At 39.5% G+C, this 20473-nt stretch overlaps 2 protein-coding genes across 9 annotated transcripts in view; one reads left to right on the forward strand and one right to left on the reverse strand.

Moving 5' to 3' along the window:
• The first annotated feature begins 1045 nt into the window (after window positions 1-1045).
• On the forward strand, window positions 1046-4676 carry LOC133646429 (tubulin beta chain-like). 2 transcript variants are annotated; one of them, XM_062041763.1, is made up of 5 exons: window positions 1046-1402; window positions 3173-3281; window positions 3353-3463; window positions 3530-3774; window positions 3833-4676. In XM_062041763.1, the coding sequence occupies exons 1-5, from the start codon at window positions 1346-1348 to the stop codon at window positions 4640-4642; spliced, it is 1332 nt and encodes a 443-aa protein (XP_061897747.1). In that variant the 5' UTR covers window positions 1046-1345; the 3' UTR covers window positions 4643-4676. The 2 variants fall into 2 exon arrangements, with proteins under 2 accessions (XP_061897747.1, XP_061897748.1); XM_062041764.1 differs by lacking the exon at window positions 1046-1402 and adding an exon at window positions 2313-2429.
• A 2950-nt stretch (window positions 4677-7626) lies between these two features.
• Window positions 7627-20473, reverse strand: part of LOC133646430 (disheveled-associated activator of morphogenesis 2-like) — a 178961-nt gene continuing 166114 nt past the window's right edge. For 6 of the 7 annotated variants that reach the window (XM_062041765.1, XM_062041770.1, XM_062041766.1 and 3 more), the window contains 2 exons: window positions 11060-11230; window positions 7628-10987 (listed from right to left, as the gene is read on the reverse strand). In XM_062041765.1, the coding sequence (XP_061897749.1) occupies window positions 10775-10987; window positions 11060-11230 (384 nt within the window). In that variant the 3' untranslated portion in view covers window positions 7628-10774. Of the gene's footprint in view, window positions 10988-11059; window positions 11231-20473 lie in introns of all 7 variants that reach the window. The other variant, XM_062041772.1, reaches the window with a different exon arrangement.

A 20473-nucleotide genomic window follows, 5' to 3' on the forward strand; every position in this document is an offset into this window, starting at 1 on the left:
CCCCCCCCCTCTAGGGGAGACCGAAAGCAACGGATGTCGAGTGGGTCTGACATAACATTGTGAAAGTCCAGTCCATAGTGGATCCAACACATCAGCGGGAGTCCAGTCCACAGCGGGGCCAACAGGAAACCATCCCGAGCGGAGACGGGTCAGCAGCGCAGAGATGTCCCCAACCGATGCACAGGCTAGTGGTCCACCCGGGGTCCCGGCTCTGGACAGCCAGCACTTCATCCATGGCCACCGGACCTATGCAACTCCCCCTCGCAAGGGACAGGGGAGAAGAGGAGAGAAGAAAAGAAACGGCAGATCAACTGGTCTAAAAAGGGGGGGTCTATTTAAAGGCTAGATTATACAAATGAGTTTTAAGATGGGACTTAAATGCTTCTACTGAGGTAGCATCTCTAACTGTTACCGGGAGGGCATTCCAGAGTACTGGAGCCCGAATAGAAAACGCTCTATAGCCCGCAGACTTTTTTTTGGCTCTGGGAATCACTAAAATATAGAAAAAGTATTCTCATCTCATTTCCTTTTCGCACTATCCAGACTGATTAGAAGGTGCATCTTGGCAAATTTGCATAAAATGCCAAAATGATTTGAGTTCAAGCTTTTAATTCAGAAAGAGAGACCAATTATGTGCTCAAGAAGCTACAGCAATAGTTTACAATATTCACAATCACATTTTTTAATACATTCTTGAAATATTTCACCCTGAGTGCAGTGACTCTGTAGAATATGAGTTTCACTTTTTTAATTGAATCACTGAAACAATTTTTTTTAAATACACGTGTTTATAGAGATGTCGCATAACTGTTAGTTGTCTGCACGTTGCAACGCTTTTATAATCATTTATCTTTTTAGATGTAATATAATTGCCACAAAAATGTTTACTCATTTGTAAAATGACATATTTCAAGTAGTTTTGCACAGTGTTTCCATAGAAACGCAGGTGCGCGTTCTGTTGTGTGACGTCGCGCTGCAAATGAGGCGTACATAACGTGTTGTGATGACGTGATGCATGAGTGAGTATGTCACCGTATGTCACTCTTGCAGTGACAAACCATGAGTCATCGTTCAAGGTAACTCGGAAGTCGACGTGCGGGCGTCACCTGCGTGCACGCTTCCATGTGCCCGCGTGCGGTGACCGTGCACCTCTGTGACAGAGGGGAGTGTGTTTGTGCACGGGGGCCACGATTTGGCGTACAGGAGCCCGCCGTAGTGGAGGAGACTCTATTGCCAGAAAGACAGAGGGAGACGAGAAAGAAGACGAAGAAAATAAAGAAAAGAACAGCTGAATCCTTGGAAAACCTTTCGACGTTTGATCTTCTTCACAACTTCTACATCGACAATGAGGGAAATCGTGCACATCCAAGCCGGCCAGTGTGGTAACCAGATCGGTGCCAAGGTAAGTCATCGATTTATCATTTTGCATACAATTACTAAACAGTAAACACCTTTATTTAAAAAAAAAAAGAAAAAAAGACCTACCACTACTTACCACTAGGCGGCGGCATTGTGCTAATTAACATGCACATGTGATGTGTTATTACATTTCATCACTTTTTATTCATAAAAGGTGTGAAGCAGACGTTAATTGCATCCACGTTAATGTAAAGAGCGGAACTAATGTTTGCAGTAGTAGTTGCCCGCAGGTCCCTTTTAGGTATGGGAACTTACCTGCTCCCCCTACCCTTACAGGAAACTTTTTTTATTTTTATTTTTATTTTTATAAACCTTTATTTATAATCAACATTTAGATACAAGCAAATAAATTATAATAACCAAAACAAGTACAAAGCAGGGCCAGGGGGTTGTAAACTCAACCTTAGAGGAAACTTGGTAGGGTGCTAGTTCGTGTCGTCACTCTCCTTAAACATGATTTTATCATTTTAAAAGTACAATATTTTTCCTTTAACCACTTTCCAACTCTACTAAATACCAACCAAAGGCGGCGTTTCAATTAGTACACGTATGTTATGTACACGTCACGTTTTAATTAGTACACTATTGTCACGTCACATTTTAATAAGTACACTTATGTTATGTACACGTCACGTTTTAATTAGTACAATGTACATGTCAATTAGTATACTTATGTTATGTACACGTCACGTTTTAATTAGTACACCTATGTTATGTCACGTGCAATTAGTACACTTATGTTATGTACAATTAGTACACTTATGTTATGTACAATTAGTACGCTTATGTAAATTAGTACCTATGTTATGTACACGTCACGTCAGGGCGCGAATTTCGACGTCCGTGTGGTCCCATATTGGCTAGTGACGTTGCGCACTTACCGGAAGTGATGCTCAGTCGTCTTGTCGCCTTATTTACTATGGATTTTATCCACTCGAGTATCATCTTCTCCGTGGCCAACATGACGAAGTGACGATTACCCACTCGCCATTTAGGACGTGTCGACTCCAGTACGCAGTACTCGGATGTTGCACTCGCACAGCTAACTTGCTATTACTAACATCCGGGTACTGGCTCAGTACCAGTATGTAAAACAAATAAATAAATAGCTTTAAGGCTAAATCCAAATACTCCCCATTTGACCCACTTGTTTGGCCCTTTAGCAAGTACTGTAAACTTTACATGCTAATAATTGCAATGATTAATGTACGTTTGGTGTAATTCCAATTGGCAAACATACCGTACATTGAAACAAATGATTGTTTTTGTGTAGTTCTACAAGGAACATTTTGGTAATCCTACTAACCACACTTTGTATATGTAGATTTTATGTAAACCTACAACCTAACAATAGTTTATTTCTGGCCTTTATATATTTAATTGTTTATGATGAACAAACAAAGAAATATATTTTTTATTTTCCATATAATCTCCTAACCAACTCAGGGCTGCCCAGTTAATTTTTAATTTTTTTTCACACTTTTTAAATGATAACAATTTGTATTATTTTCAATCAAACTTGCATTGATTGTATTGTGATTGCACGGGGAAATATGCCATTATATTCTGATCAGTGATGGAGCAGGCAGCAGCTAGCAATACATTTGTGGTAACATTTCATGAAGCGTGTCATTCATGAATGGCCATTTTACATGCGCTTCTTCATGCAAAACGGGGTCCGCACACACATCGCGTGATCTGCGTTTGCCCGTTACTTGCATTCAATTGTGATAATGTTCTTTTCTGTTTGCAGTTCTGGGAAGTAATTAGTGACGAGCATGGCATTGACCCCACTGGGACGTATCACGGAGACAGTGACCTGCAGCTGGACAGGATCAACGTTTACTACAATGAAGCCACAGGTTGCCGTTACCTTAAGGTTTTGTGGCTTCCTCTCAATTTCTGACTTACATTGTTATTTTTTTGCATTAAGGCGGTAAATATGTGCCCCGCGCTGTTCTTGTGGACTTGGAACCAGGCACCATGGACTCTGTGAGATCCGGAGCCTTCGGGCAGATATTTCGACCTGACAATTTTGTGTTTGGTGGGTTAATTAAATGTGTGTATTCATTAAGTTCAGATTGGCTAAGTATTCATGCTCCCTGCGCAGGTCAGAGCGGTGCTGGTAACAACTGGGCCAAAGGTCATTACACAGAGGGAGCTGAGGTGGTGGACTCGGTCCTGGATGTTGTGCGCAAAGAGTCGGAAAACTGCGACTGCCTGCAAGGTTACCAGCTCACACATGCTCTCGGCGGTGGAACAGGATCTGGCATGGGAACCTTGCTCATCAGCAAGATCCGTGAGGAATACCCCGATAGGATCATGAATACGTTCAGCGTGGTGCCTTCCCCCAAGGTGAGCGTCTTTGTCATACAGCGTGAGTGCGATGATTGAGGTTGTGTGTCTTCACCAGGTGTCCGACACGGTGGTGGAGCCGTACAACGCCACGCTGTCCATCCACCAGCTGGTTGAGAACACGGATGAAACCTACTGCATCGACAACGAGGCTCTCTACGACATCTGTTTCCGCACGCTCAAGCTGACCACGCCCACTTACGGTGACCTGAACCACCTGGTGTCCTCCACCATGAGCGGAGTCACCACTTGCCTACGCTTCCCGGGTCAGCTCAACGCCGACCTGCGTAAACTGGCCGTCAACATGGTGCCCTTCCCTCGTTTGCACTTTTTCATGCCGGGCTTTGCCCCCCTGACCAGCAGGGGGAGCCAGCAGTACCGAGCCCTAACCGTTCCCGAACTTACCCAGCAAGCGTTCGACGCCAAGAACATGATGGCGGCGTGCGACCCACGTCAAGGCCGCTACCTGACCGTGGCCACCATGTTCCGGGGGCGCATGTCCATGAAGGAGGTGGACGAGCAGATGCTCAACGTGCAGAACAAGAACAGCAGCTACTTCGTCGAGTGGATCCCCAACAACGTCAAGACCGCCGTCTGCGACATTCCGCCCCGCGGCCTCAAGATGTCCGTCACCTTCATCGGCAACACCACGGCCATCCAGGAGATGTTCAAGCGTATCTCCGAGCAGTTCACGGCCATGCTGCGGCGGAAGGCCTTCCTGCACTGGTACACGGGCGAAGGCATGGACGAGATGGAGTTCACCGAAGCCGAAAGTAACATGAATGACCTGGTGTCCGAGTACCAGCAGTACCAGGACGCCACCGCGGAGGATGAAGGGGAAGGCGAGGAGGAGCCTGAAGAAGATTAAAGCTTGACCATGTCAAGGTCTCATTCGGATTCTTTTGAATCTCCTGGAATTCAATCTTTACCTTTTGAGTATGATTTAATAAATGAAAACATTTTGAATGAATAAGTGCCTCAGTATTTTTGTCTTTAAATTAAAAAAACAAAACATGTATCAAGTTTTTTCCTTCCCTCATATAAAGAGCCACCTTGTGACTTGAAATAAACACGGGTGTGTAGTAACTAAATGCAGCCACATAAAGCCACAAAGTGTCAGTAAATGTCTACATTAAATGGACACATTTTTTTTAGTCATGTACATATCCCATCGCCACCTAATGGACATAGTAAGTCATTACAAGGGTACGTGTTTTAACCTCACCATGTTGCGTAGACATAAAAGTAATTAACTGCTTCTCAAGCGTACTAATTATGACTTACTGAAAAAACACGGAAGTGCCTAATAACTAAATGTAGTAACATCATACCGCGACTGGGTGTCAGTAATTATCTACGTCAAAATGATGTTTAGTTCTTGTCATGTAAATCTATCTCTATCTTTAGCGACGCACTGGTGGCTCCATAGAGCTTTTTCGAAAATGTATGGAAATTAAAAAAAAAAAAAAGGGGTGAAAAATATGTTTTTTGTTTTAATATAGTTTCTGTAGGAGGACAAACACGACACACACCTTCCTAATAGTTAGAAAGCCCACTGAATAGGTTTGTGTTTATGCTTCACTGATGAGAGTATTTGACGAGTGCCGTTTTGTCCTACTAGTTTCAGCGGCCCATGAATTCACCATTGTGTGGACTGTAACTCAACAGTTTGTTTACATGTATAACTTTACCGCCGCCGCCACAGAAAGACATGTTTTATGCCACTTTGTCTCATTTTGTCCACCAAACGTTTTATACTGTGCGTGAATGCACTAAGGTGAGCTTTGTTGATGTTATTGACTTGTTGTGGTGCTAATCAGGCATATTTGGTCACTGCATGACTGCAAGCTAATCGATGCTAACATGCTATTTAGGCTTGCTGTATGTACATATTGCATCATTATGCCTCGTTTGTAGGTATTTTAATTTCCTTTACTTATGTCCTCTCTGTATTTAGTTTTATTTTTCCATGTTTCATGACACATTATCTGAATGTAATATTGGCTGCATGTCTGATAGTTTTTATACATGCCATCTTGTTCCAGACCACAGCAAACTATCCAGCTTGCAAAGATTGTGATAAATCCATTATAACAAGACAGCCTGTTGTTTTCTTTAACTTGGACACACACATCTATACCTTAGGTCATTCTAATACAGTCATTTCCAGAAGTTATCGTACCCTCTGAGAAGCTTTACTAATGTTTTCCAAAGTTGTAAAAATGTGTAGAATAAATATTATATTTCAACATTTCTGTCAACAAAGATTGGTTTAATTCTTGTTATGTAAAATAAACATGTAAGGTCCTCCTGCTGTCACACAGAGCCATCTAGTGGACATAGTAAGACAGTACAACTGCCTACGTATTTAAAGGCCTACTGAAACACAATACTACCGACCACGCAGTCCGGTAGTTTATATATCAATGATGAAATCTTAACATTGCAACACATGCCAATATGGCCGGGTTAATTTATAAAGTGCAATTTTAAATTTCCCGCTAAACTTCCGGTTGAAAACGTCTTTGTATGATGACGTATGCGTGTGACGTCACTAGGTAAACGGAAGTATTGGTACACCTTTGAATCCAATACAAAAAAGCTCTATTTTCATCTCAAAATTCCACAGTATTCTGGACATCTGTGTTGGTGAATCTTTTGCAATTTGTTTAATGAACAATGAAGACTGAAAAGAAGAAAGTTGTAGGTGGGATCGGTGTATTAGCGGCTGGCTGTAGCAACACAACCAAGAGGACTTTGACTTGGATAGCAGGCGCGCTAGCCGACGCTAGCCGCCGACCGCACGGATGATCGGGTGAAGTCCTTCGTCCTTCCGTCGATCGCTGGAACGCAGGTGAGCATGGGTGTTGATGAGCAGATGAGGGCTGGCTGGCGTAGGTGGAGCACTAATGTTTTTATCCTAGCTCTGTGAGGTCCCGTTGCTAAGTTAGCTTCAATGGCGTCGTTAGCAACAACATTGTTAATCTTCGCCAAGCTGGAAAGCATTAACCGTGTATTTACATGTCCAGGGTTTAATAGTATTGTTGATTTTCTGTCTATCCTTCCAGTCAGGGGTTTATTTATTTTGTTTATATCTGCATTTGAGCCCGATGCTATCACGTTAGCTCCGTAGCTAAAGTGTTTCGCCGATGTATCGTCGTGGAGATAAAAGTCACTGTGAATGTCCATTTCGCGTTCTCGACTCTCATTTTCAAGAGGATATAGTATCCGAGGTGGTTTAAAATACAAATCCGTGATCCACCATAGAAAAAGGAGAAAGTGTGGAATCCAATGAGCCCTTTTACCTAAGTTACGGTCAGAGCGAAAAAAGATACATCCTGCACTGCACTCTAGTCCTTCACTCTCACGTTCCTCATCCACAAATCTTTCATCCTCGCTCAAATTAATGGGGTAATCGTCGCTTTCTCCGTCCGAATCTCTCTCGCTGCTGGTGTAAACAATGGGGAAATGTGAGCAGCACTCCAGCTTGTGACGTCACGCTACTTCCGGTAGGGGCAAGGCTTTTTTTTATCAGCGACCAAAAGTTGCAAACTTTATCGTCGTTGTTCTCTACTAAATCCTTTCAGCAAAAATATGGCAATATCGCGAAATGATCAAGTATGACACATAGAATGGATCTGCTATCCCCGTTTAAATAAAAAAAATGTCATTTCAGTAGGCCTTTAAACCACAGTTACAAGCAATTTCAAAGTGTACAATATATGCAAGTGTTGTTAATCATGAATACACTACTATATAGTGCTTGCATTCTACATAAACTGCTAAAAAATAAAGGGAACACTACAATAACACATCCTCCATCTGAATGAATGAAATATTCTTATTAAACACTTTGTTTTTTACAGAGTTGATTGCGCTGACAACAAAAATCACACAAAAAGTATCAATGGAAATCTAATGTATTAACCCATAGAGGTCTGGATTTGGAGTCACACTCAACAGTAAAGTGGAAAAATACTACAGGCTGTCTATTCCATTTGCACAACAGCATGTGAAATTGATTGTCAATCAGTGTTGCTTAAGTGGAGAGTTTGATTTCACAGAAGTGTGATTGACTTGGAGTTACATTGTGGTTTTTAAGTGTTCTATTTATTTTTTGAGCAGTTTATTTAACTTTTTACTTTACTCCGGAATGGACACACATTTATTGTAATCCTACAAAAAGGACACCGGGTGAGCAAAATACAAAAGAAAAATACATTTTTAGAAATTAAAAACAAAGCTCATTCTCAAACAGGTCTCACAACTATATCAACCGTGACAACAGACCATACTTTATTATTCATATATCATTTTTTCCATAATGCTGTGTGTACACACAAAATATATGAAACTAAATAAGGCAAATAAATAGGAGGTACAATTCACAGGAAAATGCAACATTCCTCAATGTTTTAATTGTGTTTTAATTCGATCTCAAACATCAAGAATGGTGTACAAAATACTTGTTTTTCTAACTGTACATGTTTTTGTGAAGGGTACGTTTTCTTTTTCCAACCATAAAAATACTGACTCTTCATACAGATCCAGCCTAAAAAACGTGTGTAATGTTTCTCAGGCAGTACAAAGTGATGTTTTTGTTTGTTTGTTTTTAATACCACAAGCAAGGTTAAGTCATAACATCACACAGTGTGCACGCTTCTTTGGGCATGCAGGCTGATGCCAAGTGCACGTTTGGACAGAAAACTACACATTCCATCATTCAACACAGACATGTAAAGTCAGTGTCCTCCACCGTCTCCTTACTTCCATTCAATCTTTTTTTCTCCAGCGGCCCAGCCGGATTCCAAAACCTCACTTACTCCTTTTCTTCTTTTTTTCTACATTTGACACTATTTTGCTGCACCCTTCTCAGTTCAAAAAAGTCTAATACCTCAAAACATTGTTTGCAAATGGAAATGTCCCATATTAAAAGTGCATTGAAAAAGATACTAATTTGATTTCCATCTTTACACTCCAAAAATCAGCCAGTCAATGGCCTAATAATAAACATCCAAACATGGAACACACAAACATAATAATAATAATACTGACAATGTTGCAAAACCCCTCAGTAAATAGTTTGTACTAGAATATTGGTTAAAGCTCTGGATTAAAGGTTTTGCCAAAGTTTGATATACTAACTGATTAACTGGAGAGATAAAGGAGGGTAGGAAAAAAAAGACCAGCTGAAATATACAGACATTGCTGGTTAAAGTGGTGTTTTTTTTTAAAGGAACATTTCTCAACATTAAGGAAGGTTAATCGAATCCCAAGATCCTCACTGTGCTGCCATATTTCTTCGTAACAAAACTATGGATGAGACGGCTGTGGGACACACTCACAAGTTCCCCTTCAGGGCACCAAAATGATTCAAAGTTTGCTGGCTTTATTACTTTCCAAACTTTTAAATACCAGCCAGTACTGTACATACATTAGCAGCACCACGCGGAAAGAGGAATGCTACTTCAGGAGGCACTTCCAGGTGAGTAAGTGGTCACGACGACGGACAAACATTACAACATACACATCAACAACGTTTTAAGTCTACTACTGGTGTCTTCGTCTATACTCTTGTCTAAAGTAAATGAGGATTTTACACCGAGTGCTTGTTCAATCAAGTGCTTTGGGAGGTGTAGCAGGCAGTGTTGCAGTACTTTTACGTTATTACAACCTGTGCAAATCTAAATATTTTATACACCGCCCTGCAGCTCTTGATATTGCTGGGAGCAGAAAATACGTATTACCATAAGAGGATGACAACATCTTGCATTGTGTGCACCAGTTCAGGGATTCTCAAACTGTGGTACACTTAACTAAATATTCAAACACAGTGTTACTGTTCAAACTCTTGTGTAATCTTACAGTGGCAAATAAATAAATATACCTGTTAAATAAAACCTCTGCATTGTTGTTAATGAATACTTAGGCCTGCTATGCTACTGTATTTTAATGTTGGTCACTGTGGTGGTACTTGGAGAGCCAAGTGTTGGTGAAAAAAGTTTGAGAACCACTGCTCTTGTTCATCTCTAATCTGCACTGTGCTGCCCTCTAGTGTTAACATGCAAACCATTTTGCACTGAGCCCACTACTCACATTGCAGCATTTGCCACATTTACTAAGATTTTTAGTTTTTTGTAGAAATGCATGTATTAAAATATCTTTGTCATTGCTTGTCTTCAACCTTTTTTGCAGCATTTGGCCATCTTGAAAATGTGTGTTGACGTACACAACAGGAGCCTCAATAGATACTGAAGCGAATAAAGTAGTCAGGATCTCGGTTATGGCGCCAAAAACTGGATTTCTGGCTAAATTTAGGGCAAGTGTAACAATCACTGTAGGTTAGCCATAATAAAAGGTTTGGACAGCTGAGCAGCGAGCGTTGTAAACATGGAAAGCAGTTTCCTTCATGTTTGTTGGCGTGTAGAAAGAGAGCACACACACACACACACAGACACACACACACACACAGGCGCACACACACACGCACACACACAGTATGAGCATTCATTAAGAGCTGCAGTGCAAACAACATAAAACTTAAAGCGCAGAATGTGTAGCGATGAAGGAGTGGAGCACCAACAGGAAATATTTTGTGTACAAAATTCCAACCTTTGCAGTTTGCTGGTTTGCTTTCAGAACACTTGCACACGTTTTGGCACTGCTGGATGGCAGCACAACGCGAAAGGTCACATGACCGTCAGCTAGGTTGCTTTTTTTTTGTCGATTTTCTCCAGATGCTTTCCAGATGTGGAGGAGCTTACAATCCTTGCTTTTCGTTGGTGCAGAGGGACTGACTGTGACAAACTTGAGGGGTTTTGTCAGGAAGAAGTGACAGATGGCGTGAAGCACAGAGGTCAAAAGTCACAGGGGTCTGTGCTCAGTATCCCACCTGCCCTGCGTCCGGATCATGTGATCACATAACGTCCAAGGGTGACAAGTGGCACATGCCGTATGGTCACACCATCGGGGCTGAGCTCAGCAGGCGTCTTTCATCCCCTTAGTAGTTGACCTTTGTGACGGCCCGTTCGCGCCCGCCGCCCTCCACCAGCTGGTTGACAGAACGCTTGCGGTTCCTTTTGAATTTGTTCAGGTCTTTGTCGAAAACCTCGCCGGAACGCAGGGCCGACACCAGGTCGTCAAATTCCCCTCCGACCTCCTCCGTGGCCCCGCTCTTCTTAGCCTGCCGCTCCCGCTCCCGCTGCTCCTTCAGCTGGCGACGGAAAGGCGATTGTTTAGTAACACAAACAGTGGCACCTTGGACACTGTGAGCAAAGTGTCTTACCATGGCCTCCATGCGTGCCCGCCTCTCCTCCTCGTCTTTGCGTCGCTGCATGTTTTCTAGGTCTTGACGAGCTTCGCTGAACGACCCCAAGAAGGTGTCGAAAATCCCAAAGAACTCGTCGGGTTGCATCCTCCCCTCCTCCTCCCCAAAGTGCTTTAGAGATTTGGTAAACTGCAAAGAAAAGCAAGCATGTCATTCCTCCGTCTTAAGACCAGCAAAATGTAAGGAAGGACAGTCAAACACTGGGATTTTGTCAGACATTTTGGATTACAGTGGTACCGCCACTTGATAGTGCCACAATTTAGGAGTGTTTTGAGATAACAGCTGTCTCTCACATAATTGTTATGCTCTAAGTCACGAGCAACATTGGAGTTGCAAGCATCTCTGCCATTAGTTGACGTAGCGAAGATCACAGTGAACTCGTGAGATCCGATCAAAATATCTGGTCTTACTTGCAAGCATCAGTTTATAGCTAGACATCCACATAACTTGGTTTTCCAAGCATGAGAAGGAAGAAAGTGAGTGTGAGGGCGACGTTTATTTGAGATACAAGTGTTTAGAGTTAAAGGGGTCATTTTATGATTTTTTTCTACATTTACAACACTTCCTTATGGTCTACATAACATGTAATGGTGGTCCTTTGGTCCAAATTGTGCATAGATTTTATTTTACAGACCATCTTCAAGCCACTTTTTGACCGTTTCTTCAGGAGGGTCATTTTGTGAGCGGTCTTAATCACATGGACAAAGATAAGACCTTCTGGAGGAAAGTTCTGTGGTCAGATGAAACAAAAATTGAGCTGTTTGGCCACAATACCCAGCAATATATTTGGAGGAGAAAAGGTGAGGCCTTTAATCCCAGGAACACCACTCCTACCGTCAAGCATGGTGGTGGTAGTATTATGCTCTGGTGGGCCTGTTTTGCTGCCAATGGAACTGGTGCTTTACAGAGAGTAAATGGGACAATGAAAAAGGAGGATTACCTCCAAATTCTTCAGGACAACCTAAAATCATCAGTTGGGTGTTCCAACAGGACAATGACCCCAAACACACGTCAAAAGTGGTAAAGGAATGGCTAAATCAGGCTAGAATTAAGGTTTCAGAATGGCTTTCCCAAAGTCCTGACTTAAACGTGTGGACAATGCTGAGGAAACAAGTCCATGTCAGAAAACCAACAAATTTAGCTGAACTGCACCAATTTTGTCAAGAGAAGTGGTCAAAAATTCAACCAGAAGCTTGTGGATGGCTACCAAAAGCGCCTTATTGCAGTGAAACTTGCCAAGGGACATGTAACCAAATATTAACATTGCTGTATGTACTGTATACTTTTGACTCAGCAGATTTGGTCACATTTTCAGTAGACCCATAATAAATTCATAAAAGAACCGAACTTCATGAATGTTTTTTGTGACCAACAAGTATGTGCTCCAATAACTCTATCACAAAAAAATAAGAGTTGTATAAATTATTGGAAACTCAAGACAGCCATGACATTATGTTCTTTACAAGTGTATGTAAACTTTTGATCGCGACTGTATATATATATATATATATATATATATATATACATATATATATATATATATATATATACATATATATATATATATATATATATACATATATATATATATATATATATATATATATATATATATATATATATACATACATACATATACATATATATACTGTACATACATATATATACTGTATATATACATATATATATATATATACTGTATATATATATATATATATATATATATATATATATATATATATATATATATATATATATATATATATATATATATATATATATATGTATATATATATATATATATATATATATATATATATATATATATATATATATATATATATATATATATATACATACATACATACATACATACATACATATATATATATATACATATATATATATACACATATATATGTACACAATATATATACAGTGCAATATATGATAAATAATAATATTAGATACATCTGTCCAGCGACTCCATCTTTGAGCTGATGACTTACTTAAAAGCAGATTTAAAATATATATTTTTTTAATGTCGTTTGTTTTTTCATACAGGAATTTTTTTTTTGCACGCTTGCAGTTCTTGCCAACATGTCCCAGGGCACACGTTAATTCAGCGCACTAATTACCGGGTTCCCGTTGTAAATCACATTGCAGGACAGTTTTTAAAATGCCCCAAAAAAGTGGTACAGATTATAGTTGTCTGCTGCATGTTTCAAACCATAGGAAAACCTCACATGTAGGAGAAGCATGTGAACATGAATATAGAGGGAAATGTGTGGTACACACAAAAACCTCATTTATAAAGGGTGGTGTGCACCACTTTTGTACTTATTATCAATTATACACTCAGTCTTCACCTGCAACAAACTATAACAACACACCCACTATTAGTGGGCGTGTTGTTATAGTTTGTGTTATAGTTTGCACACACTATCTGGCACTTGTTATTTGGATCTTTGTGGAACGGGCCCATAATATGCAAATGCATCAGTACACGTTTTGATTAGTGCTGTCAAACGATTGAATTTTTTCAGTCAAATTAATCACACATTTAAGTTTTGATTAATTTTCAATTATTACTTGCTAGCCTAATTCAAATTAACTTACAAAACACCCAGTAGTTAGACACAAATTCAATTGTATTGTCAGAATGTCATACAGGAACATTTTTAAAATGTTTCACTTGAATGCACGTCATTTGTTGCTCAGAACTTGCTAACAGTTTTATCCAAAGTCCCATCCGGGTGTATTTTGAAGTGAAATTTGCCAGCGAGCACAACAGTCGGAGTATCCCAACTCATCTTTGCACTGACGTATGCATTGACCTAATCACTAACAGAAATTTAGAAATTTGCGCGGTTAATATAAAGGAGCATGTGCGGTCAAAATAAATTGTGTGATTAATATGTCTTTACGCATGATTGATGATAATATTGTTGTACAGAGGATCTTGGACCAGCATAAACATATTACTTTAAGGTATGGCAGATCATTGCATTGACATTTAAACCTCTTGAGAGTCATTGTAATGCAGTGGAGTGGAAATTTGTGTTTTGCACAACAGAGCTAATTTCTTCCCAAAATGAGTAATTCTGACAAAAGACCAAACAAAAAGTCCACTGTAAAGGAAGGTGGTTCTCAAAATAAGAAAATAGTGACGAGATAAATACAACCTCCCCTCCCGTCCCTAGCTTTTCCGGAAATATGGCCCCCAAATCAACCCCGTCACGGACCCCCAAGAAACTGATGTTGCAATTAGTCCAAATTCCACCAATCCCCACAAATTATGCGCTCCCCGCTACCTTGACTTGACTTTATTAATTCATGCTTGCAGTGGAGCCAGGGCCCCACTGAAAAAACAGCTGAACTTTACAATGAATATCAAACAAACAAAGATAAAAAAAATTAAAAGAACAGACAGTATTTTATATAAAAAAAAAAAAAAAAAAAAAAAAAATTTCAGGGCAACAGCAGCATGGAAACTATTAGCATTCTGGTATATGACTGTATTACTTATTTAATTAGATAGTATCATTATACAGTTTAACCTTGTTCAATGCCCGTAACTTCCTCGCACATTTTGGCCAATTGAACTTTTCCCTAAATAGCACACGAACGCAAAAAGCCCACAGAATCTTGGAATAACTAATTATTAAGTAATGAGTGGCTGGGCTAAACACCTAAGCACAAAGAAGGAAGCAATACATTAATGTATAAATAGGGTTGTCCAGATACCAAAATGTATTTCGATACTTTTCAAAAAAAGGGCACCACAAAAAAAAGTCATGTTGGCTTCATTTGAACAAAAAATGTTTACAATACGTTAAACATATGTTTCCTATTGCACTTAAAGAACAATTTTAGAGGGTTAAAATTAAAATTAAAAATCATCAAACACACTGGGCTTTTCTTATTGCACTAAAAGAAACATTTACAATTGTATATATTACATATAACCTGCCATAATCTAGGATTAGGTTAGAATAGAATAAGAAGCTTAATTGACACTGAGATAGGCTCCAGCACCCCCCGCGACCCCAAAAGAGACGAGCGGTAGAAAATGGATGGATGAATGTATGAAATGCTTCATGATTTATGTTTGCCACTCCTGGTCTGGCTTTAAGACAAATACAGTTATTCCATCCATCCATGTTCTACCGCTTGTCCCTTACGGGGTCGCGGGGGGGCGGGGGGGTGCTGGAGCCTATCTCAGCTGCATTTGGGTGGAAGGCGGGGTAAAATACAGTAATTAGATATACCAAAAAGAATACTATGGCTAAAAGTACACGGATAAGACATGTAGCAGGTAAAACACACATTGTCAAAGATAAAACACAAAATTGTAGGAATTTTTTGCTAATAATTGTCAACAATCTACTTATCTACAGTATATAGTGCACAGCATTAAGCCGATTAACTACATTACCTGTCGATCTGACTGCTTGTTATTTCATTGTTTAGCTAAGTTTGAAGCACAGATTGTAATACTGTAATCGTGCCACCTTTGGCGAGGCATGGTCTAAAGCAGCGCGGCGCTTCCGTGTTTAAAGCGTCACCTTTATCGACAGTTTTGAAGCCCAAATACCTCCATATTATTAACCAGTAGAATTGCAGTTTTTGCCATTCTTCCTCTCCACACTGTTTCTCCTATATGCTGTCACCTTCAACATCATGCGCCTAGGCTCTGCACGTCCCAGACGCACGCGGCATGCGGATGAAAAAAAAGTACCGGAATTTTTCAAAGGCAGTATTGTATCGTTTTTAATTCGTTAGTACTGCGGTACTTTATTAGTAGCGGTATACCGTACAACCCTAGTCCAAAATATGTTTAAGCATTAAGCTACGAAGTAAAAGGTAAAAATGGCAGGATAAAAAGTTGGTGCCCTATGCTCTCTTTTTTCTTTTCTTTATGTATGCATTTATAGGATGCAAAAATATAAATAATGAAAACATTTTTTTTTTACAAAAAACAACAACTCATGAACTCCATGTGGCCATACAGTTGTGATATGACAACATTTTCCAATAATGCAGATCTAGCCTGTAATTATGGGCAGGTCACCATAGCAACCAAAACATCAATATGCCTCCTTTAATTAAGTTTCTGGTCAAATCTGTTTCCTCTAGTCACCATGGGTGTGTCTTCAATCAGGACATTCACCCACGCACACTTGTGCGCACACACACACAAACCCACAATTTAATCAATTATAGAACTAAATGCTGCAATTTAGTTCCCTAATATGTAAAATTATAACCTTAAATCATCTGATTCAAACATGCTGTAATCAAATCTAGTAAAAATTCTCAAAAAAATTCACGCATACCATTCTTAGCAATCACATGACACACAACAGTACATACTATGATTGCAAAAGGTGATATAGATTACATGAGCATAGAATATTATGTTAAGAGGATTGCACACACTGTAATGGTTGTATTGTCTACAACTATGGTCGCATGTGTGTTAATGACTCAAGTAAGATGCAAGAGTACGCTAACACAACAAAAACAAGACTAACAACACAAACATGCAATTCTGTGATACGTCATAAACACAAGTAAGCTTCTAAGAGAACATTCCGGCGCTTAAACTCACACTTAAACATGGAATGTATAATTTATATTAATTGATGCGTTTGAATGATAAAAGCATTCAAGCACTTCAACAGATGAATTAATGATGATGTTACAACTAACACCGTGAGCCTGACATTTGTACGCCGCTAATTACCACCAATACTCATAATTATTATTTTATTATTATGGATGGATGACAAACATACAATATAGTTTCAGTTTCATCCATGTCTCTGTGAACATGTAAGTGGGAGGAGTGTGCACATGTTGAATAAGGCTAAACAAAACAAATCTCCTCTTGATGAGAGGGAAAATCCCTTCTGTCCTCTAGAAACCTCCGTCCCACTAACCCTTATGACCCGAGACCAGTGTAATCCTTTGTAATGTATGTGGTAATGTCTAATGCTGGTTTGTGAGGCTCTGTGTGTATCTCTAACACGCACACACCCACACACATATGTGAAGCTTTAAAAATCCCTGCCTTATCTCTTCCGTCAGTCTCCTAAACCTATTTAAAGCCACTGTAAGTAATAATTTGTTTGACATTTTTGCTCATAGGCTCACCCTACAGTTCTAAAGTCATTTTTTATTGTTTACTAGTAATGGGTCAAACAATACTGAAGCACTGATGCATTATGAAACACAAAGACACACCGAGGGACGCAGTATTAAGAGAAGAAAATTTGTCCGATACAGCTACTGAGTCATTTGACTGTGAAGCGCTAAACCATGTTTATCAGTAAGCGCTTCTTTCGGGTCAGAAGTAACAGATCGTACTAAAGGAAGTCGGGGGAGAAGCATGCCGTTTGACATCGATTTGCCATCAACGATCTAATGGTGCGATGAAAAAGGAAACGTTGCAATGTGGGGGATCATTTTGATCTGGGTTTTATAAACGCAGATACGAATGTATGTACAACAGCAACTGCTCTCCAAAATAATCTTCCTCATTTTGACGAAATAAAATAAGAGGAACTCCTGCGACTTGTAAATGGGAGAAAACAAACAACATGTTTACTTGACCCACTTCCTGGGAAACTTATCAATGAGCTGTTTGTAATTTTAGGACCATCAATGTTAAATATTATTAACCTATCTCATTCCTCTGGTACTGTTCTCCTAGCATTCAAAACAGCGGATATTCATCTTCTGCTCATGAACCTAACCTCGATTCTCACCTACTGGTAAACTACCGGCTGGTGTCGCACTTCCTCTTTATCGCTAAAATTCTCAAAATAATTGTCGCACAGCAGCTAAATGAACACTTAGCATCTAACAATCTCTGTGAACCCTTTTTGTCTGGTTTCAGGCAAATCCCTCTACGGAGACAGCCCTCTCAAAAGTGACAAATGACCTATTGCTAACTATGAACTCCGATGCATCATCCATGTTGCTGTTACTTGATCTTAGCGATGCTTTCGATACTGTCAATCACAACATTCTAACGTATCAAAACCGTATCTGTATAATAGAATTAGCCTTTTCTTAGTGTAACTCCTATCTTACTGACAGGATGCAGTGCGTCTCCCATAACAATGTGACCTCGGAGTATGTTAAAGTAACGTTTGGAGTTCCACAGGGTTCGGTTCTTGGCCCTGCACTCTTCAGCATCTACATGCTGCCACTAGGCGATATCATACGCAAATACAGTTTTAGCTTTCACTGTTATGCTGATGACACCCAACTCTAGATGCCCCTAAAGCTGACCAACACGCCAGATTGTAGTCACCTGGAGGCGTGTCTAAATGAAATTAAACAATGGATGTGCAGCAACTTTTTCCGTCTTAATGCTAAGAAAACGGAAATGTTGATTATCGGTCTGCTAGACTTCTGCATTTATTTAAGGATACCACCTTAAAATTTGACAATAAAACAATTTAAGATATGCATTGAGGCTATAAAGTGTGTTATGTCCAATCACTCGATAATCAAACAAACTAATTGATAGATCACACAATTACTAAAATAATCAATGCCTGCAGCCCGAGTCTCCTCCATTAATGAGCAGCTTTCTCTAAAATGGTATGGTTTATTTGGGTGATGTTTGGCGGGCCAAACAAAGGTTTTGACGGTTCACCTATTGATAATTCATACCCATTCTCTGAAAAATAATGTTAGTGCCAATGCTAATAGTAACGCAACATGAAAAGCTCTCCAGGCTATAGATTACTTATTATTACTTATTATTATTACTTATTACTATTATTATTATTATTATTATCACTTATTATTATTATTATTATTACTTATTATTTAAACCCAGATTCCGAACTAACAAAGGTCTTAACTCATTCTCTTTCTATGCCACATCAATGTGGAATGCGCTCCCAACAGGTATAAAAGAAAGGGCATCTATATCCTCCTTCAAAACCGCAATAAAAGTTCACCTCCAGGCAGCTACAACCCTAAACTAACACCCTCCCCGGATTGCTAATAATCAAATGTAAACAATCAAATGCAGATACTTTTTCTTATGCCTTCTGATCTCTCTCTCTCTCTCTCTCTCTCTCTCTCTCTCTCTCTCTCTCTCTCTCTCTCTCTCTCTCTCTCTCTCTCTCTCTCTCTCTCTCTCTCTCTCTCTCTCCCTCTCCCTCCCTCTCTCTCTCTCTATGTCCACTACTTGCTGTCCATATCCTAAAACTGTTCAAGTTTATTTCCACTACTTGCTGTCCATATCCTAAAACTGTTCAAGTTTATTTTTGCTCTGAGACCGAAACATTGAGTTGATGTATTTTTTTCCACTGGAAATGAAGCGAAGCATAGAGTAGCTTTGACAAACTTTGCGTCAGACGCACACACACACCCACACACACCACACACAGTTGTGCCTGTTAAAAGTCTGGCCCGGTGAACACAGATTCTTTTGTTTTCCACCTAAAGTCGGTGTCCTGCTCCCCTACTTCTCTCCAACTGAAATCCCATTAGGCTCGTTTTACCACTAAATCCTCCTTAGGCGAATAAAAAAGTGGAAGGGAAACTACTTGACAGGCCTTACACCTCTCTTCCTCCCCATCTATCATACAAAATGTCGTACATTTCAACATGTGGGGGAGGGGAATCTAAGTTTGTAAAACAACTGATAAAATAACTGATAAGAATTGCTTACTAGTGTCAGCAATAAAATGTTCAATAGGACACTGCAAATCTTTTTTACACTTTTCTTTTTTTCCCCTAATATCTTCACATTTGTCCCACGATACATCAATAGGACAGCCAGGAGACTTTCACAGGGAACTGCACTTTTTTGGGGGAATTTTGCCTATCATTCACACTTATTATGTAAGACAAGAACAAATGTTTTTCTTTTTTATGCATTCAAAATATTAAATAAATGCAATCAAAAGTATCCTTACAATGGAGCTTTGAAAGTAGCCACTCTATTCTGCCTATAACGCCCATAAAAAAACATCCAAACACCTCCATTAAGGTTTTATGTACATGATGTAAGTATATATGTAATGTAGTAACAGGCATATTTATAATAACATTTAATATTTACATATTTTGCTCATCTTAAGCATACGCGGCACATTCATTTAAAAAAACGCATCAAGACGTGCACTTTTTCTTTTCCAACATCACTGATTATTACTCTTTGCAGACTTAATAAGAGCCAACAAACATAATAAAACATAACTTACTGTACAATGTCTGCTGCCATTAGCATCCCGACTGATAGAATGTTGTTATAGCACTATTTAGATGATGAATAACTCATAACACTTGCGAAGAAAAGGGGGGTGGAACCAAGCGTCTTTTTATGTCGTTCTCGCCATA

The sequence above is a fragment of the Entelurus aequoreus genome, linkage group LG03, assembly GCF_033978785.1.
Source record: "Entelurus aequoreus isolate RoL-2023_Sb linkage group LG03, RoL_Eaeq_v1.1, whole genome shotgun sequence".
Lineage (NCBI taxonomy): Eukaryota > Metazoa > Chordata > Actinopteri > Syngnathiformes > Syngnathidae > Entelurus > Entelurus aequoreus.